Source organism: Lissotriton helveticus, chromosome 10 (assembly GCF_964261635.1).
Source record: "Lissotriton helveticus chromosome 10, aLisHel1.1, whole genome shotgun sequence".
Lineage (NCBI taxonomy): Eukaryota > Metazoa > Chordata > Amphibia > Caudata > Salamandridae > Lissotriton > Lissotriton helveticus.
The window spans coordinates 257,572,723-257,598,294 of record NC_136071.1 but is presented as its reverse complement, the minus strand read 5'-3'; the positions used below and the strand labels follow the sequence as shown (position 1 = coordinate 257,598,294).

The 25,572-nt window shown below is 45.0% G+C and overlaps 1 protein-coding gene across 2 annotated transcripts in view; it reads left to right on the top strand.

Moving 5' to 3' along the window:
• Positions 1–7,332: 7,332 nt before the first annotated feature.
• DLEC1 (DLEC1 cilia and flagella associated protein) overlaps positions 7,333–25,572 on the top strand; it is a 691,969-nt gene continuing 673,729 nt past the window's right edge. The window contains exons 1-3 of one of the 2 annotated variants that reach the window (XM_078665271.1): positions 7,343–7,411; positions 10,403–10,466; positions 21,380–21,607. In XM_078665271.1, the coding sequence (XP_078521397.1) occupies positions 21,416–21,607 (192 nt within the window). In that variant the 5' untranslated portion in view covers positions 7,343–7,411; positions 10,403–10,466; positions 21,380–21,415. Of the gene's footprint in view, positions 7,412–10,402; positions 10,467–21,379; positions 21,608–25,572 lie in introns of both variants that reach the window. The other variant, XM_078665272.1, reaches the window with a different exon arrangement.

Here is a 25,572-nt window from a genome sequence, read left to right as displayed (position 1 = left end):
ATTGCCAACAGCCACTGGTCAGGAAAAATAAGGGAGGAAGAAGCAAAAAGTTTGGGGATAACCCTGCAAAAAGGGCCAGTTCCAACACAACCCAATTCAGTTGTTCCATAATGGAGCTGGCTATCTCAAGTTTTCTCTGCAGTCAGCCCATGTTACTCTACGGACCGCAGGTCACTTACAGTAAAACCTTGCTTTACATTACATAACATCTGTATTTGTAAAGTGCACGTTTACCCAGAAGGGTATCTTGGAGCTGAATAACAGAAGTTTATAATTTACAGGGTTACTGTAGAGATATATATGTATAAACATATATATCCACACCTTTAATATAATGCACTCAATCTCCTGGGCTTAGAAGGACAACCTTTTGAGTGACTTACTTATATTAAGGCAGTGGTGTGGTTCTGCAGCACATGGTGTGTTGTGCAGGGCTGCAATGGCAGACCTGCAGACAACACTTTTACTTGTATCACACAGGGTGGTACAATACAGTGCTGCAGCCCTGGTGACCCATTAACTACCCTTGCCCTGGTCCCACTGGTATCATTTACTAGGGTCTTATAAGGGGGCAAAGTATGTTGCCAATTGGGTGTACCAATTCACATCACTTTTAGGGGAAAGAGCAAGGGCACTCTGGCCTGGTTAGCAGGTCCCAGTGCACTATCAGAGTCAAAAACAAGCATCTGAGTCTAAAATGGGGCACAAAGTGTGCAGCCCTGCCAAGTGGCACGCATCAGACTAACGCATTTTAATGTGGTGGTCCGCATCACTGCATTAAAATGCGTTTATCATGCATTTTGACCACCTGCGTGCTGAGGGTGAAGCAAGTAAGTGGGCGCAACAGTGGGGACTGCATTTACAGCAGCGTGGCATCCGAGTGGTAAATGAGGGCTGGGGCAGCTGTGACCGAGCACAGCGAGCTCCTGTGACAGGGTAGCTCTAGAATGACAGGAGCAGAACTCTGGAGTCAGCCCCTGGAGCTGCACTCCGTCACCACATAAGCAGCATGAAACATTGGCAGCTATGCACATACCTCATGGCATCATCATGTTGTTACACTTTAGGGGCATGCAGGGGCATAATGTCGCACATTGGTGTTTTCTGTTTTCAACTTCAAAGTGCAGGGGACATGGAGCAAGGCAATCATCAGCATCCCTGGTCTTTTAAATTGGAGTCATCTGAGTTTGGCTCCATTTCAAACATGGCTGTTTAAGAGTCTGTTCTTGAGGCAGGCCCCACTCAGACTCGCAAATCGAAATTCACTTTGCCCATTTCAATGTGGCAGTGAATGGCTCAGCAGACCGTTGACCTAGTGACACTCACAGCGTGTTTCATGTACTATCATAGCAGGCCCTGCCTCCTCAGCGCCAGCGTTAGCTACCTGGTCTCGGGCTCCCTGCTTTGCTTGTGCTGTGGGGAGAAACTAATAAGAGGGTAGGGTCGGAGTCAGATGCTGCTAGGCATTCCACCACTGTCGAGATGCCAGATCAATCACAGAGCTGTAAAGTAAATCGGCACTTGCATTCCTGATGTCATAATCGTTGAAGAGAACTACTATGCCTGTAAACTTTTTAAGACAAAAATGAGCGTGAAATTTACACTCGCCATTTTTAAGCACTGGTTGTTACCATGGTGAACATTTTGGAACATTGTTGCTCTTTCTTTAGTTGGAAGAGGATGTGGTCTCATGGCTAAACTGCCGACTTTAGAGCTGGGAAACCAAGATTCGAGCCTCATTGTCGACTCTGCATACTGTGATTCTGGGCAAATCACTTAATCTCCCCGTGCCTACCAAAAACATGAATGTGTCCTTGTGTAACGTAAATGTTGCTTATGTAAAGCTCTCCAATACCTTTGGGTCGAGTTTGTGCTATATAAATCTGCCACAACAAAAATAAAAAGTCCCAAATAAGCCTGTACATCTTGTGGTTACCCCTAGGAGTGCTTTATGTGGCTTATCTCGGAGGCACTGAAGAGAAAAATTCCCAATAATGTTCGGGAATTATGTTAGATGAAGCAGGTAAATATAACCGAGACACTCATAAACATCTCACAACAAAATAAGTTATATTTACAACTGCAGTGGAAAATAGTATTGGGAGTGGTATTGATGGCACCCCAGGGTTCTTTAGAGAAAATACTTTGAAGTTTCTCTTTGTCCGTTTTCTATATTTGCAATATTAGACCAGCAACTACTCGATTGCTTTCCAAATGTACTTCAGTAAATAAGCTAGGATTTTTATGATGTTGTATTACATTTCTGGGTGTCTGTGGGATATTGAAGAAACTCCCCCAGGACCATCCTTGGGGATCGTTTATTTACCCTTGAGGCCAGTCAGAGTTCAAGTTTAATATCATAGTTCCACATTTGTTTTACACTTTGTTCAGGTTACAAGACCACTTTCGATTCTGGTGCTTTGCAGCCGTTGTAAGATCTCCTTACAGTTTTTGGTTGCTCAAATGGGTGATATTTCTGATATTCATGTTTTTCCTGGTCTTCTTGCTTGATTTAGCCTGTGAGCAAAGTGTCACTCATAAACATTGAATGTCACTCATAAATTCACTGAACTTATGAAAATGTCACACATAAGCTATCTGAAACCTTGGTAGCTATGAGTGTGGGAAGGAGGTATCTGCAAAGAAGTCCATTTTCCAATACAGTTTAAAACAAGCATTTACAATGCAACGGTTTCGCCTTTGCAAAAGTTTAAGCTATTGGCATTGTAAATGACAAACTTTTTATTTATGTGTTGGTTTTGAAAACAGATAAATAAAAGGCATTGTCATTTACAATGCCAATAGCTTAATCTCTCGCAAATGCGAGACCTATTGCATTTCTTAAAACACAGCACGAAGAGAAACAGAGCCTCTTTCGGAGACTCCTCGGTTTTTTCATCCCACTTAAAGCCCTGCCTAAATCTATAGGAATCAAAGCTGCAATATTTAAAATAATACAAACCGCTAAATAAATAAACGTTCAAGCCCATGTCTCTTCTTTAGGAACCAACATTTACTTGCATGATTTAATTTAAGATACAAAGAAAAACTCAAGCAATTCTGCCCTTGATATTGCAACTTCATCTGCGAGAGTCATCATGTTTGGCACCACTGGGTAAAACAAGACTGCAAATTATAACCCACTGAATGCTTGACCTATGCTCAGATGGATATTAATTGCAGACAAAAGTGTTTTCACTGCTTTTAAGACTCTGGCCATTGCAAAGAGGCTCAGTCAGAACAAACATCATTAAAGCGTTAAGGTACAGTGAGCATGTAATTTACAGGTCAGCAATCTTCACGCCTGCGTTCCCAAAACACACTAGCAGAAGACCTCGGAAAGTTGTTGTCGTCGTCTGCGCCATCGCAGCCAGTAGTTGCAAGGCAACAGTGCCCGGCATATCCGATCTATAATGGTGAAGGGGGTCGTGTTAATATATGAATGAAGAAGCAGGGGGCTGTGTTAAAAACATTTCTATCATTGATGGAAAGACACAAGAGGCAAGCGGGTGCTATCCAATGTATGCAATGATTATATTACATAGTTTGCAAATCCTCCTCCTGTGCAGAGACACCCGAGACCTAATTGTAGATCAGAAGAATGCAATGCTATAATGGGTGTAATCCCAGACCTAACAAGCAACGGAGAGTGAAAGGGGAGGGGGGCGGTAACGGGGAGGGGGGCGGAACGGACACACGGGGAGGGGGGCGGAACGGACAGCGGGAGGGGGCGGGAACGGGGCACAGGACAGCGAGGGGGGGGAGGGCGGGAACGGGGCACAGGACAGCGAGGGGGGGGAGGGCGGGAACGGGGCACAGGACAGCGAGGGGGGGCGGGAACAGCACACGGTCAAAAACAAGCACTCACCCACCTGGACTTCCTCCAACGTCGGTCGGCCGCAGAATGAGAGCAACATGGCGCCGAAAAAAACAAAAACAACTCCGCCCACCGCCGCATGACTCCACAGAGGGAACGCCCAGGGAAAAAAATCGAGGGAACGCCCACGAATCTGGTCCGTGAATGACGGACAGATCTCTGTTCCAATGGCTAGCCTCCATTTATGGAGCTAGCCAATGGGACAGGGGGGCATATTCCATTTTCCTTACTGAAATCAAGAGATTTCTCTGGAGGCGGAGCTAAGAGCTCCGCCCTCCAGCGAAACCTAAAAAGGATGCTGCGGCATGGACATGCTGGATTAAAGACGTTTTACTAAACACAATGAAGAAGCGTTTGGGTTACTGAGAGACATGATGCACTAAAATCATCTGATGCCAATGCTGAAAGGGGAAGTGTTGTATGAAGAGTTGATATCCAAGACAGTACCTGCCATTGTAAACTTTAGAGGGCCTTCTTGCTTTATTCGAATATACACGAAATTAAAAGTTGTTCACATACGTAAACAGCTAAACTTGGGTACAGACCACTCACTCCCTCCCTCGCAAAATAGGTACTGTCCAGACCAAAAAAGACAGAAACCTACATACAGGCTCTCGTAAACATTTAAGGAACCGAATACCATGATTATAGCGCTTGGAACGAATACAAGTGCTAAGTATCCATGAAATGAGTACCTGTCTGCCACTGGGAAGAGCCGGAATAGTCTCCCACTAATAGTACTGCACCGTTTCTAAAAACGGCAGGCACGTTTCCTACCAACATGAAGTTAAATACAGGTACTCAGTACCTGTCCAAGTAAAGCTCTCCATGAACCACATATGCACTTTCAAATGGGGGTGAGTAAAGTTGCACAAATTCCTAGTACACAGCCCAGTCACATCGTGCCAGGGTGCAACGGTGACAATTACGATGGAACGTTTAAAACATGGACATTTTATTGACAATGAATAATTGAACATATAGAAATACTAACCTGTTCTAGACGCACTACAAATCCAAAAGAGAAACATTTAAAACTACCAAGTTACATTTTTCAAAACCTATGTACGTGAGAAGCATACGATTACTTTAACAAACAGAAAAGCTTAAAACGCCATATCGAAGGGTGTACTTTCACCTTCATGTCCAATTCATTCCAATGAGCTTAAAAGGGAGCTCTGATAGTAACCCCGAGGAGCTCTCCTCCGCCTTCGCAGCGGACTTACAAATCACAAGCATCCAACAGCAACCCCAAACTGTCAGGTGGGGCCGGGGGCCAGCGAGTTGGAAGGCTGCAGCGAAGCTCCATCACAAACTGTGTGGCGGTGGGAGCTGGCCAGCCGCAGCCCCACACAGCGCCGTTGGCGAAACTAAGGGAGGCTCAGCCCCGCCCCCACGGAGCGGTGGTGCAGAACCGGACAGTTTGGCCTCGCAGAGGGCTAAAGGTGGTCAGTCCGGGGGCATCCCAGGCCATCCCCGCGCGCCACTCGGCGCCTCCTCTCAACAACCAAGAGTTGCAAATGGCACTCACCGCACTAGTAGCGGCCCGGGCGGGGGTGCAGGCCCGTGACAGGGTAGCGGGAGAGGGACCTTCCAGGCGGGAGCCACTGAGGTCGGAGCGGGGGAGGGCGGGGCACCGGGGGTGACGCGCGCTTGACAAAGGTACTGACCGGGTGGCTCTCGATGGATCTTACAAATAGGACAGGGGGCGCAGTGTGATTGAAACCTTAAGGGAAAGTACTCACCAGCAGCGATCCGGTTTACACGGATCACTAGAATATTCCAGCTGTCTCGTGTGTCAATTCACTAAGGCAATTAAGAGCCGTGGAGACAGTATCGCACCTGCGCAGTACAGCGCCTGAGCCGGGGAGCGGTGGTAGTAACACTGCATCTGCGCAGTAAAATTTTCCTCACTGAGGGGGTCTGCCGGTGATGGAAAGATTAAGCGGCGCCTTCTCCTGAGCAGAGGGGAGAGCAGTGAGGGCGTGTACCCTTCAGAGTCTCTCTCTTGCCTGTTTTCGCTGATGGGCACAGCTGACTCGAGTTGCACGAACGGGAGGGGGGCGGGAGAGGACACGGACGGCGGGAGGGGGGCGGGAGAGGACACGGACGGCGGAAGGGGGGCGGGAGAGAACACGGACGGCGGGAGGGGGGCGGGAGAGAACACGGACGGCGGGAGGAGGGCGGGAGAGGACACGGACGGCGGGAAAGGGGAGGGAACGGGAAAAACGTAACTCCGCCCAGGGAAAAAATCTCGGGAACGCCCCCGAATCTGGTCCGGCCTTGACGGACAGATCCGGCACCCAATGGCTAGCCTCCATTTATGGAGCTAGCCAATGGGACAGGGGGGCGTATTCCATTTTCCTTACTGAAATCAAGAGATTTCTCTGGAGGCGGAGCTAAGAGCTCCGCCCTCCAGCGAAACCTAAAAATGCTACATTGAGTGTTGGACAGCTCTACGTGATTCCACCTCTCATGACTACACCCCTTTTTGGTTGCCACACCTTGACCCCTCAATTTATCGATTGCTTGAGTAAAGTGTTGCAAATTCCAGCACTGCAACTCAACAGTTTAAAAGAGCTTGATGTTTCTTAAACAAACAGGAAAAATTACACAACTATCAACATTGCGTCTTTTCTAGCATTGCCCCATGACCGTTTTTTTACTCGCCTTGCCTCTATTTTTATATCTCAAGACAGTACTAATTAGGAAAAGCCGTGAAATCCTGTATTTTTCCCTTTTGAAGTTTAAAGCTAAAACGGCAAACAGATGACAGAAAATCACGTAAAAAGTATTAGAGAGCTGTCTCAATTATTTGTAGCAGATTATTAAAGCACACGCCGGGTAAATGCATGTTGATAAGAGAACACTGAACTTTTCACACTAATTCTTTTCCAGTGCCAGCTCTGGGCCTTTCAAGAACAGCAAAATGTAAACTCCTATGTTTTTCCGGAAAAAGAGGTAACGTACGCCTGTGCATTCAAAAACAGCACCGTTTTGTTGTTTTTTTTTTTGGGGGGGGGCGGGGGTGGTGACAACGTCAATACTCTCTGTAGTAAGGAAGGCGGGTAATAGGGTCAGACATCCATCGGTTTATTGCCAAACGTAATTCCGTCGCTGTAGTCGTTCCATAGGAATGCATTGCCACTGTAAATGTTGACCCGGATATGAACTTGTTATTGCCATGGCGACGGCTTGTATACCAAGATGGCGGCGCTCTCTTCGTTGAACTAGTGAGCGATTTTCCAAAAGTTGTGCTTTCCCGGCAGAGGTAGGTAGAGAGTAGGAGGGTATGGAGCAGTGTCTCTACGCACCCCAATCCCCCGCCCCCGACAAGCCGATCACTGTCCGGTGCAGGTGCCTCGACGCTTCGTTTAATTGTATTGCAATAAGTATCGCCATCTGCGCCAATGTAAATATTGACCCGGATATGAACTTGTTATTGCCATGGCGACGGCTTGTATACCATGATGGCGGCGCTCTCGTCGTTGAACTAGTGAGCGATTTTCCAAAAGTTGTGCTTTCCCGGCAGAGGTAGGTAGAGAGTAGGAGGGTATGGAGCAGTGTCTCTACGCCCCCCACACCCCCCCCCCCCCCCCCCCCCCCCCCCGACAAGCCGATCACTGTCCGGCGCAGGTGCCTCGACGCTTCCTTTAATTGTATTGCAATAAGTATCGCCATCTGCGCATTTATTTAAATTTTCTCCATTTATTAGATATGCTCACTGTTCATGGCTTCCACGTTGTTTTCCAACACGCGTGACACCTGTCGGCACGTGCTGTGTAAAACAACGCACTTTGCGTGCTGTGAGCTGTTGTACCGCTTTCATAAGTGTGGGCATAACCGTCACAGCTCTTAAAGCGCAAAAAAGCCAGGGCTGGTTGATGATGTCCCACATAATAATTAAGTAATTTTTTGTAATAAGGTATTTTTAATTCAGTTACCTTCTCAACATGTAGCAAGCAGATCAGATGTTGCTATGCATCCTGTTTAAGCTAACATTTTGTTTTACATTTTTTTAATAACTATCCTGCTCCAATGTAAGTGAATGCGTAAATAGCAATTTTCTTTCTGTGACAAAGTATCTGTGAGCGCTTCACTCTTAAATGTTTTAATGTATTCTTTGGCTGCATAACACATAAGGCCTATTTCAAACGTTGTGCATTTCTTGTGTCATGCTTGTGACATCTAGTATTAGTCATAAGGAGTATCTGAATGAAATACAGAAGCACACCTAAATTAGATAAGCACTAAAATCTGCTTTTTTGGTCTCCTGTGCTGTTCTGGACCCTAGGCTGCTGAGTAATAATGACACGGACACAATGTAGTAGGGTACTAAAACCTGACTGCAAGCACGTGCGATCTGCCCCTTTTATTAGCAGACGCCATGTCACTCGTGACGCCTATGTTGGATGGGTGTGGGTTGAGTGTGAGACCAGCCCTGTTATTTTTTTTATTTAATGCGATTTTATACAGCGCGAACTTTACCCAAAGGTGTCAGAGCGTTTTACATAAGAACCAGTTTCAGTACACAAGGACATAAGATTACGTGCGTTACATAAAAGATACAAACAGAAAAAATTGCAAATGTACAAGTTGTAAAGTCACACGAGGAAGAGAGTCACTCAAGGAAGCGATACAAATGGTTAGACTCTAAACGTCACATAGGAATGGTAGAGTACAATGGTCTACAGCATATACTAGTGATTAGAGTTATCTCTATATACATATATATACAAATAGTAGAATAGGGTGGGAGGGATACTGGGGTATGGAAAAAGGGCATATCAGAAACATTTGAGGATCGTCAAGGGGGAAACGAGGGAGTGTGAGACCATCCCTTTGGAGTGGCTGGGTAAAGCTACATGTCCAGCAGGACACAATATCCCTCCCAAATGTTTACGAAAAACAAAAACGAGTCCAATCTGTGGGAATATATTAAACAAACGAAACCCCACTGAGTCTCTCAGTCTCTAAAGGATGTCCGAAAGACAGTAGTGGACAAGTGGACAGGTGCAGCTGCGAGCACCCGGATATCACTGCTTGCATCCATGATTTAACCAGATGACTCTGGGCATGAACACAGGTGTGAATTTAATCCGGACCCTTCGACAGCCTGTCAGTCGGGTTAAAGTCCACCCATGCACTGTGGGTCTGTCCTGCCTGCTCTTGCGGTGGTGGGTTGGTGTCAACAGTACAAACTGGGATGCATCAAAAGGATCGATGGAGTCCGCTGCAGAGCTTTCCCATGGAGTGGCTTGACTCCATGAAGGAAAACCTTGCAGGACTGGGACGGCATTGACGATGTTTGGACGTCATCCTTTGATACCCCTGCGCCTCCCAGGACCTGTCGGTGGAAAAGCTTTAGGTTCATCTCTCATGCAGGATTCCCTTGAGGACCTTTTCACTAGGTCACCACATGACCACGTGGACTGTGCTGGGCGGCAGGTGGCCCACTGCCAGACTGCCAACAGAGCCACGGTTGAGTCACTCATGCAACCACAAGGGTAGATGATCCATGGCCAGTTGTGTTCAGCAACAGGACCCAGGTACGGGTAGGGCCAGCAGGTAGTCTCTGGACAATTGGTCCCTCATGGTGCAAAGAGTGCTTTTTGGGTCTATTTTTGGTTCGCGGGCTTAAGGCACCACTCTGGTGTTGAGATGCTCTTTCGGTGGATATGGTGATGCACATGGTATTCTGGTGTTATTGCTATTAGACAACCTGTACAACAGGAGACAAAAGCTTGCAGGGGTAGGGTGACTGGAGGTACTTTGCATCCCTGTAGCTCGGTGTGTTTCTAGTGCTGTTCTTCTCCTACGGCATATGCGGTTCTTAGTCGGGATGCCAAGCAGTCACCACCGGGCCTTGCGGTGACCTTCAGGCCCATCCTTGCTTTCTTCGTGCAGGCAGATGATGACAGCGAAAGCCGGCAACTCCTGCCTAATGCAAGCTCACCTTCCCTTTTTCTGCTGTTTTTCCTTTCCATCCAGCAGGATATGTCGTATCAGCACAGTGGGTACTTTCCTTTCTTCGGCAGCCTAGCGCCCTACCTCAGCGTGGGCCTTTCTTCCCCTGCCAATCACGGCGCTCTGAACACAGGCAGGTCCAGAGCCCACAGTGCGACCTTGGGCAGCACTTGCATTACAAGGTCAGAAACACGGTGTCGGGCATGGTAGGCACAACCAGTGCTTTAAATGGACAAAAATAAGTTCAGGTACTCATCAAAAGGAGGTATAGACTGGGGGTGGAACTTGGGGCGGGCATAAGGGCGATGCTAAAGGCGGAACAAGGGGTGGGGCTAAGTTTTTGACCTTTCCAAGTTTTTCATGCACGAAATCTGTATGCATTGTTAGAATATCGGATGTATCTGTCCATTAGCTTTTTACACTGAAACCATTTATATAGCACTTACTAATAAGTGTTTATTACTACCCAAAGTAACCCTTTTTTTGGCAGCCTTAAAAAATGAAAAGATTGAGAAAAAAAACAGTAAGATGCTATATATGCCTTGTTTTTGCATGCAGGTCCTTGCCGCAGGGGCATAATTCACTAAGATATGTACCAAGGATGTTAACTTGTGACCTACAGGTAAGACAAGGATCTATGCAACAAAAACAGTATCCAACTGAGCTATCTACATAAAAAAACAAATCTCTGATCTACATGTTACATGCTATGCTTTCCAGCAGGCACAATGACCCTCTATGCAATTTTATGGTGAGTTGAACCTTAGATTACAATGCACACAAATCTTTCTAGGAAGCTCATTGACCACCAGAGTTATCCACTTTATTGCTACTTATGGTGCCCCAATCTTACTTACTTAAGAGAAAGGCACTGGCTTCCTGTTTCATACGATTAGTAAATGCTTAGCTGCAAAAAAGCAAGCAATTCATCAGACACTCTTTTCATTCTTGGCACTTGTGGGTGTTTCTGCCTAAAATGGAAATCAGAGTTGCTTTCCAAGGGACATACTTTGTGTAGCTTCAGTAAGCAGTATATTCTCTCTCTCGCTGCCACTGGATAAGAAATGTTGACCCAGAGACACCGGTGAAGTTGCTGCTGTTGGCTCAACCTTTCAACATTCCATTTTATGTGATTGAAAAGGAGTGGTAGACAGAATAAACAGGTTGCACATGTGATTTTAGATGAATAAAGGTATCTAACTGGGTTCTCTGAATACACTCTGTGTAATTAAAATATACACCCATATATGTAACACAGCACACATGTTGAAAAAATGTCTCTAATAGATTATTTGAATTAAAATCTTTTGTTGACATTACTTTGCAGTATTGATTGCGATCCCACGTATGTTAATTTAGATAATAATGTATTATATGCCTCATATACTTAATACAGTAAATTTCAAATGTATTCTTGCATTTTTAAGTGTTGATGAAAGAAATACAAAAAAAAGCAACAGGCATTCGCATCACCATACAAATGCCAAGAGGGTCTGTCTGAATCGAAATATGGCTACTGACCTGAAGTCCCAGTCAGGAGATGAGACTTACAAATAAAGTATGTTTCCTGTGCTTGTACTCAAATAACTTGTACCAATGACCACCTGGGGGTGCAAAATAGATGAAGCATTTCAGTGTTCCTGCTTTCGTTGCCCGATCACAGTGTGCAATAAATTGCAACCATGAGTGTGAGTTACATGCACTTACCTTGTCATGCTTTCCATATATTGGTTTTTGATTAAAATACAGCCGTATACTTCCTTGTGGTATGTACGCCCAGATGGTTTAGCGCTGGCTGCAAACATCTCTGTTCAAAGAGCCTATCGCATTTTTCACAGGGATCAGCGAGTTTGGTACCGAGATCCTATTATATTTACACATTCAAATAGGCAATTTAGGGCTAGATGTAGGTAATTCTATTTTACCACTTCTTAAATACCGAATTTTACCGATTCGGTATTTAAGAAGTGGTAAAATAGAGGGGGGGGGGATGTAGGTATTTCTGAATCGGTAAATACCGAATCGTTAAGATTCGGTATTTACCGATTCTGTAAATACCGATTCGGTAATGCCCATTGATTCCTATGGGCATTGAAGCCCATAGGAATCAATGGGCATTACCGAATCGGTATTTACAGATTCGGTAAATACCGATTCCAGCAAGGGTGCAGGGGGTGTCACTTTGACACCCTCTAGCACCCCAAATACAGGCATGTGTGCCATGTGGCACACAGACATGCCCTAAGGGCATGTCTGTCTGTCACATGGCATAGGTGTGCATGCACACATGTGCATGCACTCCTGGATTCGGTATTTTACCACCCAATTGGATTGGGTGGTAAAATACCGAATCTGTAAGGCCATTGGGACTCAGAAGAGTCCCACCTACATCTGGCAGTTACCGAATCGGTAAAAATACCGATTCGGTATTTTACCGATTCGGTAAATTTACCGAATCGGTAAAATTGGCCACCTACATCACAAATACCCATTTACCGGTCGGTAACGACCGAAATCGGCCGTTACCGGTCGGTAAATGGCCTCCTACATCTGGCCCTTAGTTGTGAAACGATGGTTAGAGATAGTGAAACTCAGCGCAAACATTTTGTTCTGTCCAGGCATATTGAAAATACCCACCACAGGCAACAGTAATTGGAAAAAATGCTTGTATGTGTTTTGTAGATGCACACTTTCAAGTATTTGACTTTTACATAGTGCTCAACATCTTGTCTTGTGATAGATGTATTGGTGAATATGTGTTAAAAAGCCTAATGGCAGCAGTTTACATAAAGTGATTTCTGCTACAGAAGCGTCATTGCAGCACTGTGTTACCCTGAGCAATTCCCCTCACACCCTCGCCTATTAGGTTTAATAGCCACCTCTCTGCCCCAGCTGTCTAAAAACAAAGGATAAAGGAACCTCCCTGCAGCCACAACTCTGCTCCGATGGCTTCCAGAGCAGTACATGCAGATCAATGTGTAATGGTGACAAGAGCAGCTGTTCTCTTGTAGGAGCCCAGCCCAGGCGTCCACTGTGATTAAGAGTGGAACGTGCTGCCGAGGTACAAGGTGATTGGTTCGAGGTGATTGATGAACGGAGGGCCACCTGCATCAAAGCCATGCCAGCTCAGTACGACAACTATTCACAAAATTTCAAATTGGGCAACCCAGTGCAGTAACCAGACAAGCACACTGTATCATGATATGAACTACCGATAACGGGACACAGAGCACTGTTCAAAGCTACGAGCATGCTTAAATCACAAATGAGAACCTGTCTCTTACACTTCAGCATCCATCACACTGCTAAGGACTGCATCCCATAACACGATAACTGCACCTCGATGGTCTTTAAGAACAATGTGCAACACTTCCCACATAGGATCAAAACAAAAACAACATCTTTCCTACCACACACTCTTACATGAAGTAGCAGTGCTACTCATGTACAGAAGCGCTTCAGCACCCCATGTACAAGTGGTAAGGGCTATATAAATGCTGCAATACAATTCAATACTAGATTACAACCTCAAAATGGCAAACCAGGGCCGACTTTAGGGCTGTGTGACTGGTGTGGCTGCACTGTGCGCTGACCTGGAGGGGGGAATCCACATCAGGGGGATGGGAGGGCTGTGTTGAGCAATAATTTAAGATTGAAAGACACTTGCTGCAGAGTACCTTGTGCATCCAGCTTTCAGTTCAGGCAGTAATACAAATGTTAAGATAACTCTTCTGATTAAAGTTCTTGCTAGACAGAGTGAAATGGTGTTTTGTCTAGTGGCAGTTTTGACTCGCCATAAAGTAGCACAGAGGGTAAATATGCCTGCTGCAAAGAACAGATCTGTATAGTAATTGTAGGATTTAATTGTTGTTTTTTTCTAAAAATGTTTATTATTGAGAATTGACAGGGTATCAAAAGATGCAAAAGTTATACAATGATTAATATCGGACAATTCATATATAAGATCATCATAACAATACATACATACATAATTACGCTTCAATATTATTACCCAGATATGAAATAAAGAGTCGAAATAAATACCATTATATAAATATGTAAATATATGTCATAGAAAAAGGATAAAATTCATGCTGAAGATAAATGGATTATGTCGGAACAGAATTAGCGACTAAGCCCTCCCTCCATAACTTCAATGGGGCCCACATTTTATAACCGAAATCCCGCAATTTTCTACCTTTATGTAAATAAAGCCAAGATTCTATGTTATGGATAGCAAGGAGTCTGGCCAACCACATTGAGAAGGTCGGGGGGGAGGGGTCCTTCCAAGCAGCAGATAATAGAATCCGTAAAACGGCCACAGCCAGAAAGATAAAAGCCTCTGTTTCTCTACTACTGCTCAGACCCAGCTTAGAATCTATCCCGAGGATCATCACTGTTGGGGATAGACTGATCTTCGAGCCTAGCAGCCCCTCTAGAAATTTCTCGATCTCGGTTTTGATTGTGGTAAGTTTGTCACAGAAGAAGAACATGTGTAACAGATCAGCTGAGTCTTGTTGGCATCTCGGGCATTTACTATCCACCCTCATACCCCAATCATGCAACTTAGAAGGGGTATAATATAGATTGAAGAGGGTCATAAAATGTTGAGCCTTCAAATTAGAGGACCTAAGTACCTGTTTATCTAAAGATAGGGTTTTATCGAGATCTACATCTGGGTCTTGTAATTTTGCTGCCCATGTTGCCTCATGTTTCTCCAGATCATCTGGTAGCTTGTCTATTAACTCCTGATAGACAACCCAAATCCTATCTCCGCCCTTCAGTAAATATTCAAGGATAGAGCTAGGAGCAAGAGAGGCAGTGGCTAATACATCGACATTGAATGTTCGTGAAATCTGGAGGTACTTAAAGCTTTGGCCCATAGGTAGATCATATTTCTGCTGAATAGCTTCAAGTGACATAACCTTGCCATTACATATAATATCCCCCACCGTCTGAATGCCTTGTTGTTCCCATATTTTCCAGGCCCCATCTATACTTAGGTTCGGGAAAAAAACCTGATTTCCACAGCGGTGTATATCTGTTGATTCTGGGAATCTGTAGGGATTTCTGTATCGTTTTCCATAGATCCCAGGCTCCCAGCGGAACCTTAAGCCTTGTTTTCTTGAAAAACCTACGCCCAGTTTTTCTTAATAATGCCCCTACTGCTTCCTTCCCCATTAAGAGCTCATATATTGAAGGGAGGGTATATAGGTCTGAGGTTGTATCCAAAGTATATCTCTCCCTACTAACAGCTTCAAATAAGACAGTCATCTGGGTCAATAGACAGGCCCAGTGATAAAATCTTATGTTTGGAGCTCCCAAACCTCCGAGTTCCTGGGGGAGAGACATATATTTGGCTGTCCTTCTTATCTTGCCATATTGCCACAAAAAACTATTAAAGATAGATTCAGTTTTTTTTAACACCCGTTCCTCAATTAGGAAAGGAATAGATCTATATAAATAAAGGAGCTTGGGCAGCATAGTCATTTTCAGAACATTTGTTCTACCTATAAGGGACAAATGTAATGCATCCATACGTTTTAAATCTGTTTCTATTTTTTTGAGGAGTGGATCGAAATTGTCTTGTATGATTGACCCTGTATCTGCCTTGATAGTGACCCCAAGATAGGTAGCAGAGTCAACATACCGTTGATCCATTTTTGTTATATTCTTTGAGCAAATCACCTGTGTTTTTGCCTCGTTTAACCTATACCCAGAATAGAATCCGAAATGCTTGGTGACCTCAACTAGAATTCGTTTGGTCACTGCCGGATCTGGTGTAAGAACCGCCAGGTCGTCAGCATATGCTAGTATTTTACTCTCGAACCCGTTGGTTATCACTGGTTTGATGCTGTTATTTACCAGTATCTGCCTAATGAGCGGATCGATATATAAAGCGAATAGAATTGGTGAGCAGGGACACCCTTGACGGGTGGCCCTTTCTATCATAATTCTATCCGAGCTCAGGCCCATCATCTGTATACGAGCCAACGGATCACGATACATGGCCCTGATAGCTGTCAAAAATTTTGGGCCAAAACCTCTCTCCAAAGTACATCCCAAAGATATTGCCATCTAACGCGGTCGAACACTTTTTCCGCGTCGAGGAGGATCATGGCGACCCCTCCCCCCCCCAGCATGGGCCTCAAATATCGATATAGCTCTTCTCACATGGTCCGTCGTATCGCGGCCAGGAATGAACCCATGCTGCCACGGGGAGACGAGCCCACCGATGATCCTCCCCAACCTCGTGGCAATGATCTTCGCATACAGCTTATTATCAGAGTTTATGAGAGAGATCGGTCTATATGATCCAGTGTTTTCTTTTGGCTTTCCCTTTTTATGGAAGACGACTATATTAGTATCCCTCCAAGTTTCGTGGATTTTACCCGTACAGATAATTCCGTTAAAGAGATCTAATAATAGTGGGGCAACCTCGATCGTCAGGCACTTGTAGAGCTCCAGGGGTATGCTGTCAGGGCCAGCAGCTTTACCTGCAGCCAACTGAGATAATGCTTCCCGTACCTCTTCTATTGTTATATTAGACTCTAGGTTTGCCGCCTCATGGGGCTCCAACTTGGGACCTAAGTCCGGATAGTGACCACCTGAGGTATTCGGGCATGTATCCCCTACTTCTTCTCTATATAAATTTTGATAAAATTTTGCGAATACCGATATGATATCATGAGGTTCAATATAATCCTGCCCCTCATCATGTATGCTTGTTATGGCATTTTTAACGCTATCTTGCCTGATTCTTAGGGCCAGTGCCCTCCCAGCCTGCTCCCCGTCTCGTACATTTTCTTCCTGTACGTCCAATACTCTGTTGATGCCTTTTCAGCCATCAGTTTCTGTGTTTCAGCTTTAATCAGGCAGATTTTGGTTTGACTCAGAGTACTCTCCTTCCCTAATGACAATTCAAGGCAGTGCTGTTTTTCTGCCTTAGCCAAGTCATCCAATAATTTATTCTTATCAACCTGTTGTTTTTTCCTTACCTGGGAGGTATAGCTAATAACTTCCCCTCTTAGTGCTGCTTTGAACGAGTCCCAAACCGAGTTTCTTGAGGCACTATATTAATTTGCGTCAAAAAACTCGTGAGTCCATGTTCGTAGATGTTCTACAAATGAAGCATCAGCCAGTAGTTTACGATTGAATGTCCAGGACCTTCTCTTTCTAACTGGACCTAGGCCATTGTGACTGATTTCTAACGGATTGTGGTCCGAAAGGACTTTAGGGAGCTTCTTAATGTTGACCTTCCCAATCTCTCCTGAGGAAATTAAAGCATAATCTAATTTACAATATTTCTGATGGGGGCATGAAAAATAAGTGAAACCTGCATCGTCAGGATGTTTTGACCCCCATATATCAACTAGGCCATGTGATGACATCATAGATAAGAGTGCCCTAGAGGCTCTTGGCTTCCTGCCGATATACGGTATGTTATTAGTCAGATCTATCGAGATGTTAAAGTCGCCACATACCAGAATGGGTACAGGCCAGCTTGACAATTCCCCCTCCAGTATTTCAAACACTGCAAGGTCATCTTGGTTTGATCCATAGATCCCGCAGATCGTTAAGCCACACCCTAATTCCGCTATAGCCCATCTTCCCAACGGATCCGATTTAGCCCGTTTAGCCCCCCCAGAATTGTTTTGCCTAAGATTACTACCCCCCCTTATTGTTGAAGTCTGAGAGGAGCATGATAATATCTCGAAGCCACCAAATCTTAACAGTTTTCTTTTCGCCCAAGAAAGATGCGTTTCCTGCATAAACAAGACATCAATGGGTTCGGATTTAACAAATTCTGTCAATCTGGCTCTTTTTCGCCAATCGTTCAGCCCCCCTATATTGATCGAATACATACTAAGACTTAACATTTTTGTTTTTCAGTCGTCTCCTAATTTTTGAAACCAGAGATTGATTGCAGACAATAGACATTCTATACAGGTGACACCACAAAAATCTGAATTTTATATCATCAATTCTCAATATTTTTTTTTTACTGCTTTTCCCCCACCACCCGTGACCCCTTTACCCTCCCTTAAACCCCCCCCCATCCTCCCCCCCCTTCCATCCCACCCTCTCCCTCTTGAATCGCTCAGACCGAGGTCTGTGAGTTGATGGATGGATGCAGCAGCGTGGTGCGTGGGTGCAACTGTAATTCACCAAAATCATACCATTAACAAAACATATCCTACCCCCAGAAACCCCCCTATCACCCTATCCCCTTGCAAAGGTCAACACAAAAGAAGAAGTAAGGGCTAGTGATCTTTCTAACCATACATCGCACCTCAATCTCTCATCTACTTTTTCCCCAATATTAACAAATCACAGAGAGTCCAGAAACTCCTTTGCCTTCACCTCAGATGAAAAATATTGAGTCATGCCCTCTCTCACAACCTTGAGCTGTGCAGGATTTACTAAGTAAACCTGCATATGTTTGTCCTGGAGAGGCTTAATCAACTGTCGAAGTCTCCAACGCCTCTCGACCGTTGTGTGACAAAAGTCTGGTTGGACAAAAAAGGATATACCCTCACTCGTTCTTTTGGCGTCAGGTCTGGCCTTATCAGATAAGATTTGTCAGAGGATAAAATTTCCTAAGAATATTAACACTGCCCTTGGTTTGTCACTAGTGGCCCCTGCACGGATTTTGAACGGAGTGCGGTGGGCTCTCTGGATTTCAAATGACCAATTCCAGTCCGACAATTCCGGGAATGCATTCTTAAATAGAGTAATAATGTAGGCCCTGGTGTCTGACCCCTCAGCCCCTTCCGGAACCCCCAGGACGCGGAGATTGTTGCGTCTTAGTCTGTTTTCCATATCTTCCAGCTTCCACTGGATATCAACAACCTGCGCTGCCTGGGAATCAACTTTAAGTGACGCAGAGGCAGCTTCTGACTCAGTCGCCACGATCCGTTCTTCTAGATTAGTGACCCTGTCCCCCACAGTGGTATGAGCTTTCGACAGTTTTCTGACAACAGTTTGTAACTTACGCATTGCTGACTGTGACTTCCTCGTATCCTGCCTAGCTTCTTCTCTGTGCGTGAGCATAGTCTGGTATATAACATCCAATAGGGGAGGATGAGGGGCAGACACCTCAGCCTCCTGGATACCCTGGAGTGGCGTAGCTGAGGAATGATCCCAGGTCAAATCCTTGTGCGATTGAGTGTGGATCTTCTCATTACCAGCAGGTCTTTTAGCTGTACTAGGGGGTGTTTGATCCAGGTCACTGTCTGACTCTATATTACTTCCCTCCTGAGAAGAACTTCTCTCATCCTCGGACCACTCTGCCTCTTCGGTCAAGGAATAGAAGCATTCACTACTGTCCTTCTCCTTTTCCCGTTCACTCTCCGTACCTTCCGCCAGGGTCATTAAAGCGAGAGGAGGGCATAAGAGTGTAATATCTTTTTCCCTGCAATCAGCTTCTTTCACCCCGTCCTGACCGATAGTAGCGTCTACAGGTTCAACGGCCATTAGATCCACCATACATGTTGTAATAGACCGGGTGCAGACATTAGTGCCTTCATTAATTGCAACCCCACAAGCTTGTTCTTGTTCCTGTTCGATCGTCTCTCTACCAGTGGGTTCGGGGGTCATCTGGATTGCGCCTTCACCCCTTGCTTCAGGCAAAGCGACAACACTCTCAGCAGCCAATTCTCGTAACGCGCTACCTACACCCCCCGGTGGAGTAGCATATACAGCGCTGGTACCTGAATCGTGTGCTGCTTCTTTAGCCGATATGTGGGGTGCTGCATTTGCTGTATTTTTCTGATTTTGGCCGCTGCGAGCAAAGAGTTCAGGAATTGAAGAGGTCTGCTTTGACCGCACCGCCGCTTGTTTATCTTTCTTAGTCTGTTCAGGGATCACAGGCTGCTCCAATAGTGCCCCAGCCTCCAGAACAGCTTCCTTCATCTGCGCCGTGGTTACTGGATCAGCTGCCGTCTGAGAAGCTGCCCGAGCGGCGGCCACCGCTGCTTTAGCTGCTGCCCCGGGGGCTGCTTTAGGGGCCATTGCCACTGTCGCCTGCTCACGATATTGCCCACACCAGCAGAGACCGCTCCCAAGCCCTACTTTCGCTTGGGGCTGTGATACTGCCGGAGACCACTGAGCACGCCCAGTACTTCGCTGTCGCCGCACCCAGGAAGTGAACGCCGCCGTCAGGAGCCGGAGTATCCTGATCGCTCCCGCTGCTCCCGGTATTGGTTTCACCTGCTGGCTCCTTCGGGCTCTTGCGAGGTGCGTTCTTTCACCGCGGCTGCGGTAGTTGAGCATGGTTGAGCGGGTTACGTCCAGTATAGTAAGCGGAGACGATTTAACGGTTCACTACCGTGCGGGGGAGATGAGGAATCTGGGGGTATGTTGCACCACAATGCGCTGCTGCTCCGCGGCTCCTCTCACTCAGCCGCCATCTTGCTCCCAATGTTCCAATTGTAGGATTTAATTGTAGGGTTTATACAGCGCACGATTGCCCGGGGTCGTCTAGGCGCTCAGCGGATAGTCAACCTACATCTGGATTATGAAAGTGGAATTTAGCTAGCAAATAACCAGGTTTTTAGTACTTTCCTGAAAGTGAGTAATGTTGGGCTGTTCTTGATCTCTATTGGGAGTAAATTCCACTGTTTCACTGTACCCAGAATGAAGCTTCTTCCTTCCCAATGTGCTTTCTTATATTTGGGTGTCTGAAGAAGTTTGCTCTGAGATGAACAAAGGTTTCTAGCAGGCTGGTACCAAGAAAAGTGTTGTCTCAGAAACATTGGTCCAGTTCCCTGCAGAGCCTTGTAAACTAAACAAAGGGATTTAAATTCTGTCCACTTTATCATGGGAAGCCAGTGAAGTTTATTTAAGCCATTTGCAATAGGCTGGAATTTGGCAATGCCCAGCAGCAATCGGGCAGCTGCATTTTGTGCCCGTTGTAGATTGATCATATATTGCTTCTAAAGACCAATATAGTATGTGGATAGCTAAGCAAATTACACCAGCCTTAACCAGCGCTTTAAAACAAATTAAAGTGTATTTGAGAGAGGGGCTACGGAGAGATGAGGGGCACATTTTGGGGTGGTAGTGAAAGAATCCGAGGTGAAGGTCATGGGGGTAGAGGTGCGCCAAAAAATCTTATTGCACTGGGCGCCACCAGCGTGAAAGCCGGCCCTGTGGGAAGCTACTTTCTAATGAGAAATGCTGGCAGGGTCTTATGGGCCATTGAGAGCTCTTTCGCTTTGGAAGACGAAACATGCCTAATTGGCAAACAAAGTGATATTCATCTTTTTGTAACTCCTCAGAATTTTGTTCCCTAATATAATTTAGAAGAATGGTGGAGCATGTCTGTATTTGTATTTCTTTTGGGACCAAACGACCTCATCACAGACTCATTGCATCTCTCATCCAGGCTACATTTTCACTCAATAAGCGATTGTTATGTTAATTTAGAGAGGTAGTGTCTCATTGAAATTTCAGTAATGCAAATGTAAATTAGTCACTTTAGCAATTTCTGTCAATTGAGGTAATCTTTTTTGTTATGTATTCCTTTTACAGGCATTGCTGCTGTTGACGCCAACCTGACATTTCAACATGAATGCAGAAGATGACGAGATGGGTGTCTTTTCCCCAGACCAGTGTCTGTGCAGAGGCAGGCCATCCTCTGAAAAGAAATTCACCTCTCCTGGCCCACAGGTGGCTGGACGTAGAACATCCTCAGCAAAAACCTTCACCTCACCTGAACCAGCCATGTTCCGGCCTAGACCCTCCTCAGAAAGAACTCAGGTAAGTATATTTTGCCAGAATTGTAATTACTGCACATCATATGTTGACTAAAGGCATGGGCTTCCTTAAAAAAGGCAAATAAATAAATGATTGTTAAAATCAATTTACTGTAATCAGCAGACAAAATCCGAATCGTTTTTTAGAAACACCATAATTGGTTCATGTCATAAAGACACTTAAGCATTCTAATGTCTATCTTGCCATTACTTGTAAAAATTCAGGAAAAAACTCTGTACTGTAGCTCTCAGCACGTGACAAGCCAGCTTTGTATTATCTGTGCCCCACTAATTCTGATAGCACAACAATCTACTTGCTTGTCATGGTAGCCTGGGAGCCTTCATCCTCTTGGTGATTTGTAAAGTGCACTGACACCCCTCATGGATAAGGCAGCAAAATCCAAAAGTCTTGAATAAATAGATTCTGTAAATGCACTGTCTTATGGGTAGGTCATGGCATTTTAAATAGGATACAAGTTTCCAAAAATACCCATTGAAGTGATCTTAATGCCAGAGTGATAGAAGTAGCCAGTATTTGTGATTGAGCTTGATACAGCAAGTACTCCTCCTTATAAATATCATCCGATTTGATGTTAAAAATGTTAACTTAGCTAGTTTGTTCTAAATTAAAGGAGACATTCTAACTGATATGCAGGTGCTGTAACTGATCCATGTGTTAATGCTGCTGCAGCCTCTCCCTAACTCCAGTCATGGGTGTGGTTCCTGGTTAGATAGTTCACCCTCCTTCAGAGTGTCCCTAACAGGTGTGCCATACAAGGTTCCTCCTGGCGGATCCTTAGCCAGGGATGTTGGTGACCTACCATTTTCAACTATCTTTTGGTTCCCTTTTGATTATAAAAGTTCTTAGCATAAAGTTTCGAAAGTCATTGTAACAATTAATGCTAAAGTTATGATAACCTTGCTCAACACACTTCTTGAAATTCAGCATGTTTTTTATTGACTGGGTTATTCCTAGTTTCTTAACTATGATCAGCTTTAATACGTTGAGTAAAAATGGATTGTATTTGAAAGACGGTACCTAGGAGGCCATGCCGGCGTCTTCAAGTAGACTGGGTTATGTCAGTGCTCAGCACCACCAAATATTAACAAGCATTTGCAATGCAATAGGTCTCGCATTAGGAAAGTTTGAGCTATTGGTATTGTAAATGACAATTTTTTTATTTATGTGTTGGTTTTGAAAATAGGGAAATTAAAAGCTTTGTCATTTACAATGCCAATAGTTCTAACTTTCGCAAATGTGACACCTATAGCATTTCTAATGCAATATGTGTTGTATTTACGTGAGTTAGATGTGTTGATATTATAAATAACAATGGCTTTTAAAAAAAAAAAATTAATACTTACATTTTAATGGTAGAGAACCAGCGCTTCTTAGCATGAATGTAATACTTTTAATGGGAGTGTACCTGCGCTTTTAAGCTTGGGTGCAACACTTTTAATGGGAGAGAACCAGCGCTCCTCAGCATGGGTGTAATACTTTTAATGGGAATGTACCTGTCCTTCTTAGTAGGGGTGCAATACTTTTAATGGGAGAGTACCAGTGCTTCTCAGCAGGGGTGCAACATTTTTAATGGGAGAGTACCAGCGCTTCTCAGGAGGGGTGCAACGCTTTTAATGGGAGAGTATAACAGCACGAGTGCAATACTTTTAATGGGATGGTTCTAAACCTTCCAGTTACTGGTGCAATAAATGTATCAGCACTTCTCAGTACCAGTGCAATATGTGTACTAGCTGTTCCCAGTACTGGAATAACACTTTTAGGAGAGTGGCAGCACTTCAAAGTACTGATACAATGCAATACCACAGTTTACACTTTTAAGAATATCAGGAGATGTTGAAATACCCTGGCGGCTGCTCATATTCTGTGTACTTTTCATTTGTGGAGACAATATACATAGCCAGTAAATGGGGAGCCCTCATGTGTGTGAATTATATATTGATTAAGGCAGAAAATAATATCTTGTAATGCTGGTGCCATAAAAGGTTTCAGGAACGCAAAGGCAACGAATCTGAGTCATTGTAGTTTGAAAATATACGCACCGAAACAATGAACACTCTCCCCTTTTCAAAAGGTGCAACTTTTCTCAAGTGGTAGGATGCATGAATCACTGCAGCAATTAACATAATAGAAAAATCTATAAAATTGTTTCAAGTTTCACTGTAAAAATTGAATACGATTTACCTATAACACGAGGGTCCTCTATTGAGCGTCCTACATTTTCTTCACCCACAGACAATAACAAGAAAAAAGCAGAAAAATGTACAAGGCGAAACAGATTGCCCAATGAAGGTTGGGCATTTTAAACATAGCGGGGTACAATGGGGTAATGGTGAGATTACACAAGGCCATTTCCATGTCCACACATTCCCGACTGGCATGCATAAGCAAAACTTGTCGTCAGAGGCAAGTGTCACGTGAAACCCAGACACATCAAATACCTTAGAGATTACCCCTGCCTTTAATGAGGCTTGAAGAACAACTTTCCAATCACTGAAATCCATTCGTCGCTGTTTTAAGAAGCACGGACTGACAACAAATGACACGTGATCTACTGCAGCTCCCGTACAGGCAATTCATAGTCCCGCTAGCGTAGAGCTGCAAAAAGTTTTACAGTTGTGACTTAAAATGCACCAAAAGTATTTTTTGAAGGAGCTACAATGAAGACGAGCTCATCCATTTTCTTAAGAATATGAAACTCGTTACATTTTCATAACAACTGGCACACTATTAAGACTAAGAATCATTGTTAAAGGGTAAGAATAACAAACATGCACATTAGAAGAATCATCGGTTATTTATTTCGATAAAGATGGTGCATTTCGGAAATTGGAGGTGATGACCCACATTCTACCTCAACGGTGACACGAGATGCTAATTAATAAACGTGCATGTTTGGACATACATAGATCCATTATTATGGGCTTAAAACATAGAGCAGTGCAGGCAGCCAAGCGCAGGCTGAGATCACGGCTTTCTGCATGACACATCCTTGTGGCCTGTTAGCAGGCATGCTGCAATCTCATCCTCACAGCCCTCTCCGACGCGATTTCGGAGTATGCCATCAGTGGGTGCATTAACGGTAGAACGTACTGAAAAATAATACGCCTCTTGGGTTCCACTGTGAAGGTGAGGCTTGCGGGATAAACTGCCCTGTGATGGATCGAGCAAAGGTTGAAAGAAGCTGACCTATCATTTGATGGACATGCAAGGAGGGCGCTGAAAGTAGGACGTGAGAGATCGGAGCCTGTCCAGTGGTGGGGGTGCCAAGAGTTTAAGCGACAGAGGGCAAACGCTGTTAAATATTAAAGATTCGTTGTGATGAAGGCGCCTACCTATGGTTGTGCAGTAAAGGAGTGGGCAGATGTGTCGGAATACTATAGACCAATACGTGAAGGACCCAGACCGAGACAGCGCTGAGGCCACCCTAACATTAATAAACATTAAATATTTGTAAACATTGCAGATATCAAACGCTGCACAACGCCCCGAATCGAGCGGACACGAAGGTTCAGAAAGAACGTGTGTATGGTCCTCTACTTTGGGGCACGTCCAACTTCCTGTCTGTTCCCCCTCAGATGCCCCCTGTACTAGGCTCCCAATCACTCTGGGGCTGTCGCCTCACCTCTGTTATCTGTAATGATCAAGTTGTGGCTGCTCCTCCACCTGCCTCCATTATCTTCTCCCGGGTAGTCTCAGCGCCGGCCGCCTCCGAGGGACAGCTCATGGTGCGCCGGCTCCAGGGTGTGCAGACCGCAGGCCGGGTCCGCAGCGCCTCCGCCTCTGTGACATCAGCTGAGGAGCCTCCACAGCTCCACAGCATCCCCCGCCCTCTCTCCCATACGGCGCACGCGCGCGCCCAGCTCTTTGGTCGAGCTCACGCGCAGAAGCCGCGCGCACGCAGTCCAAAGAGAGCTTCGTGCAAGCGCCTTACGGTCCTTCACGTCGTG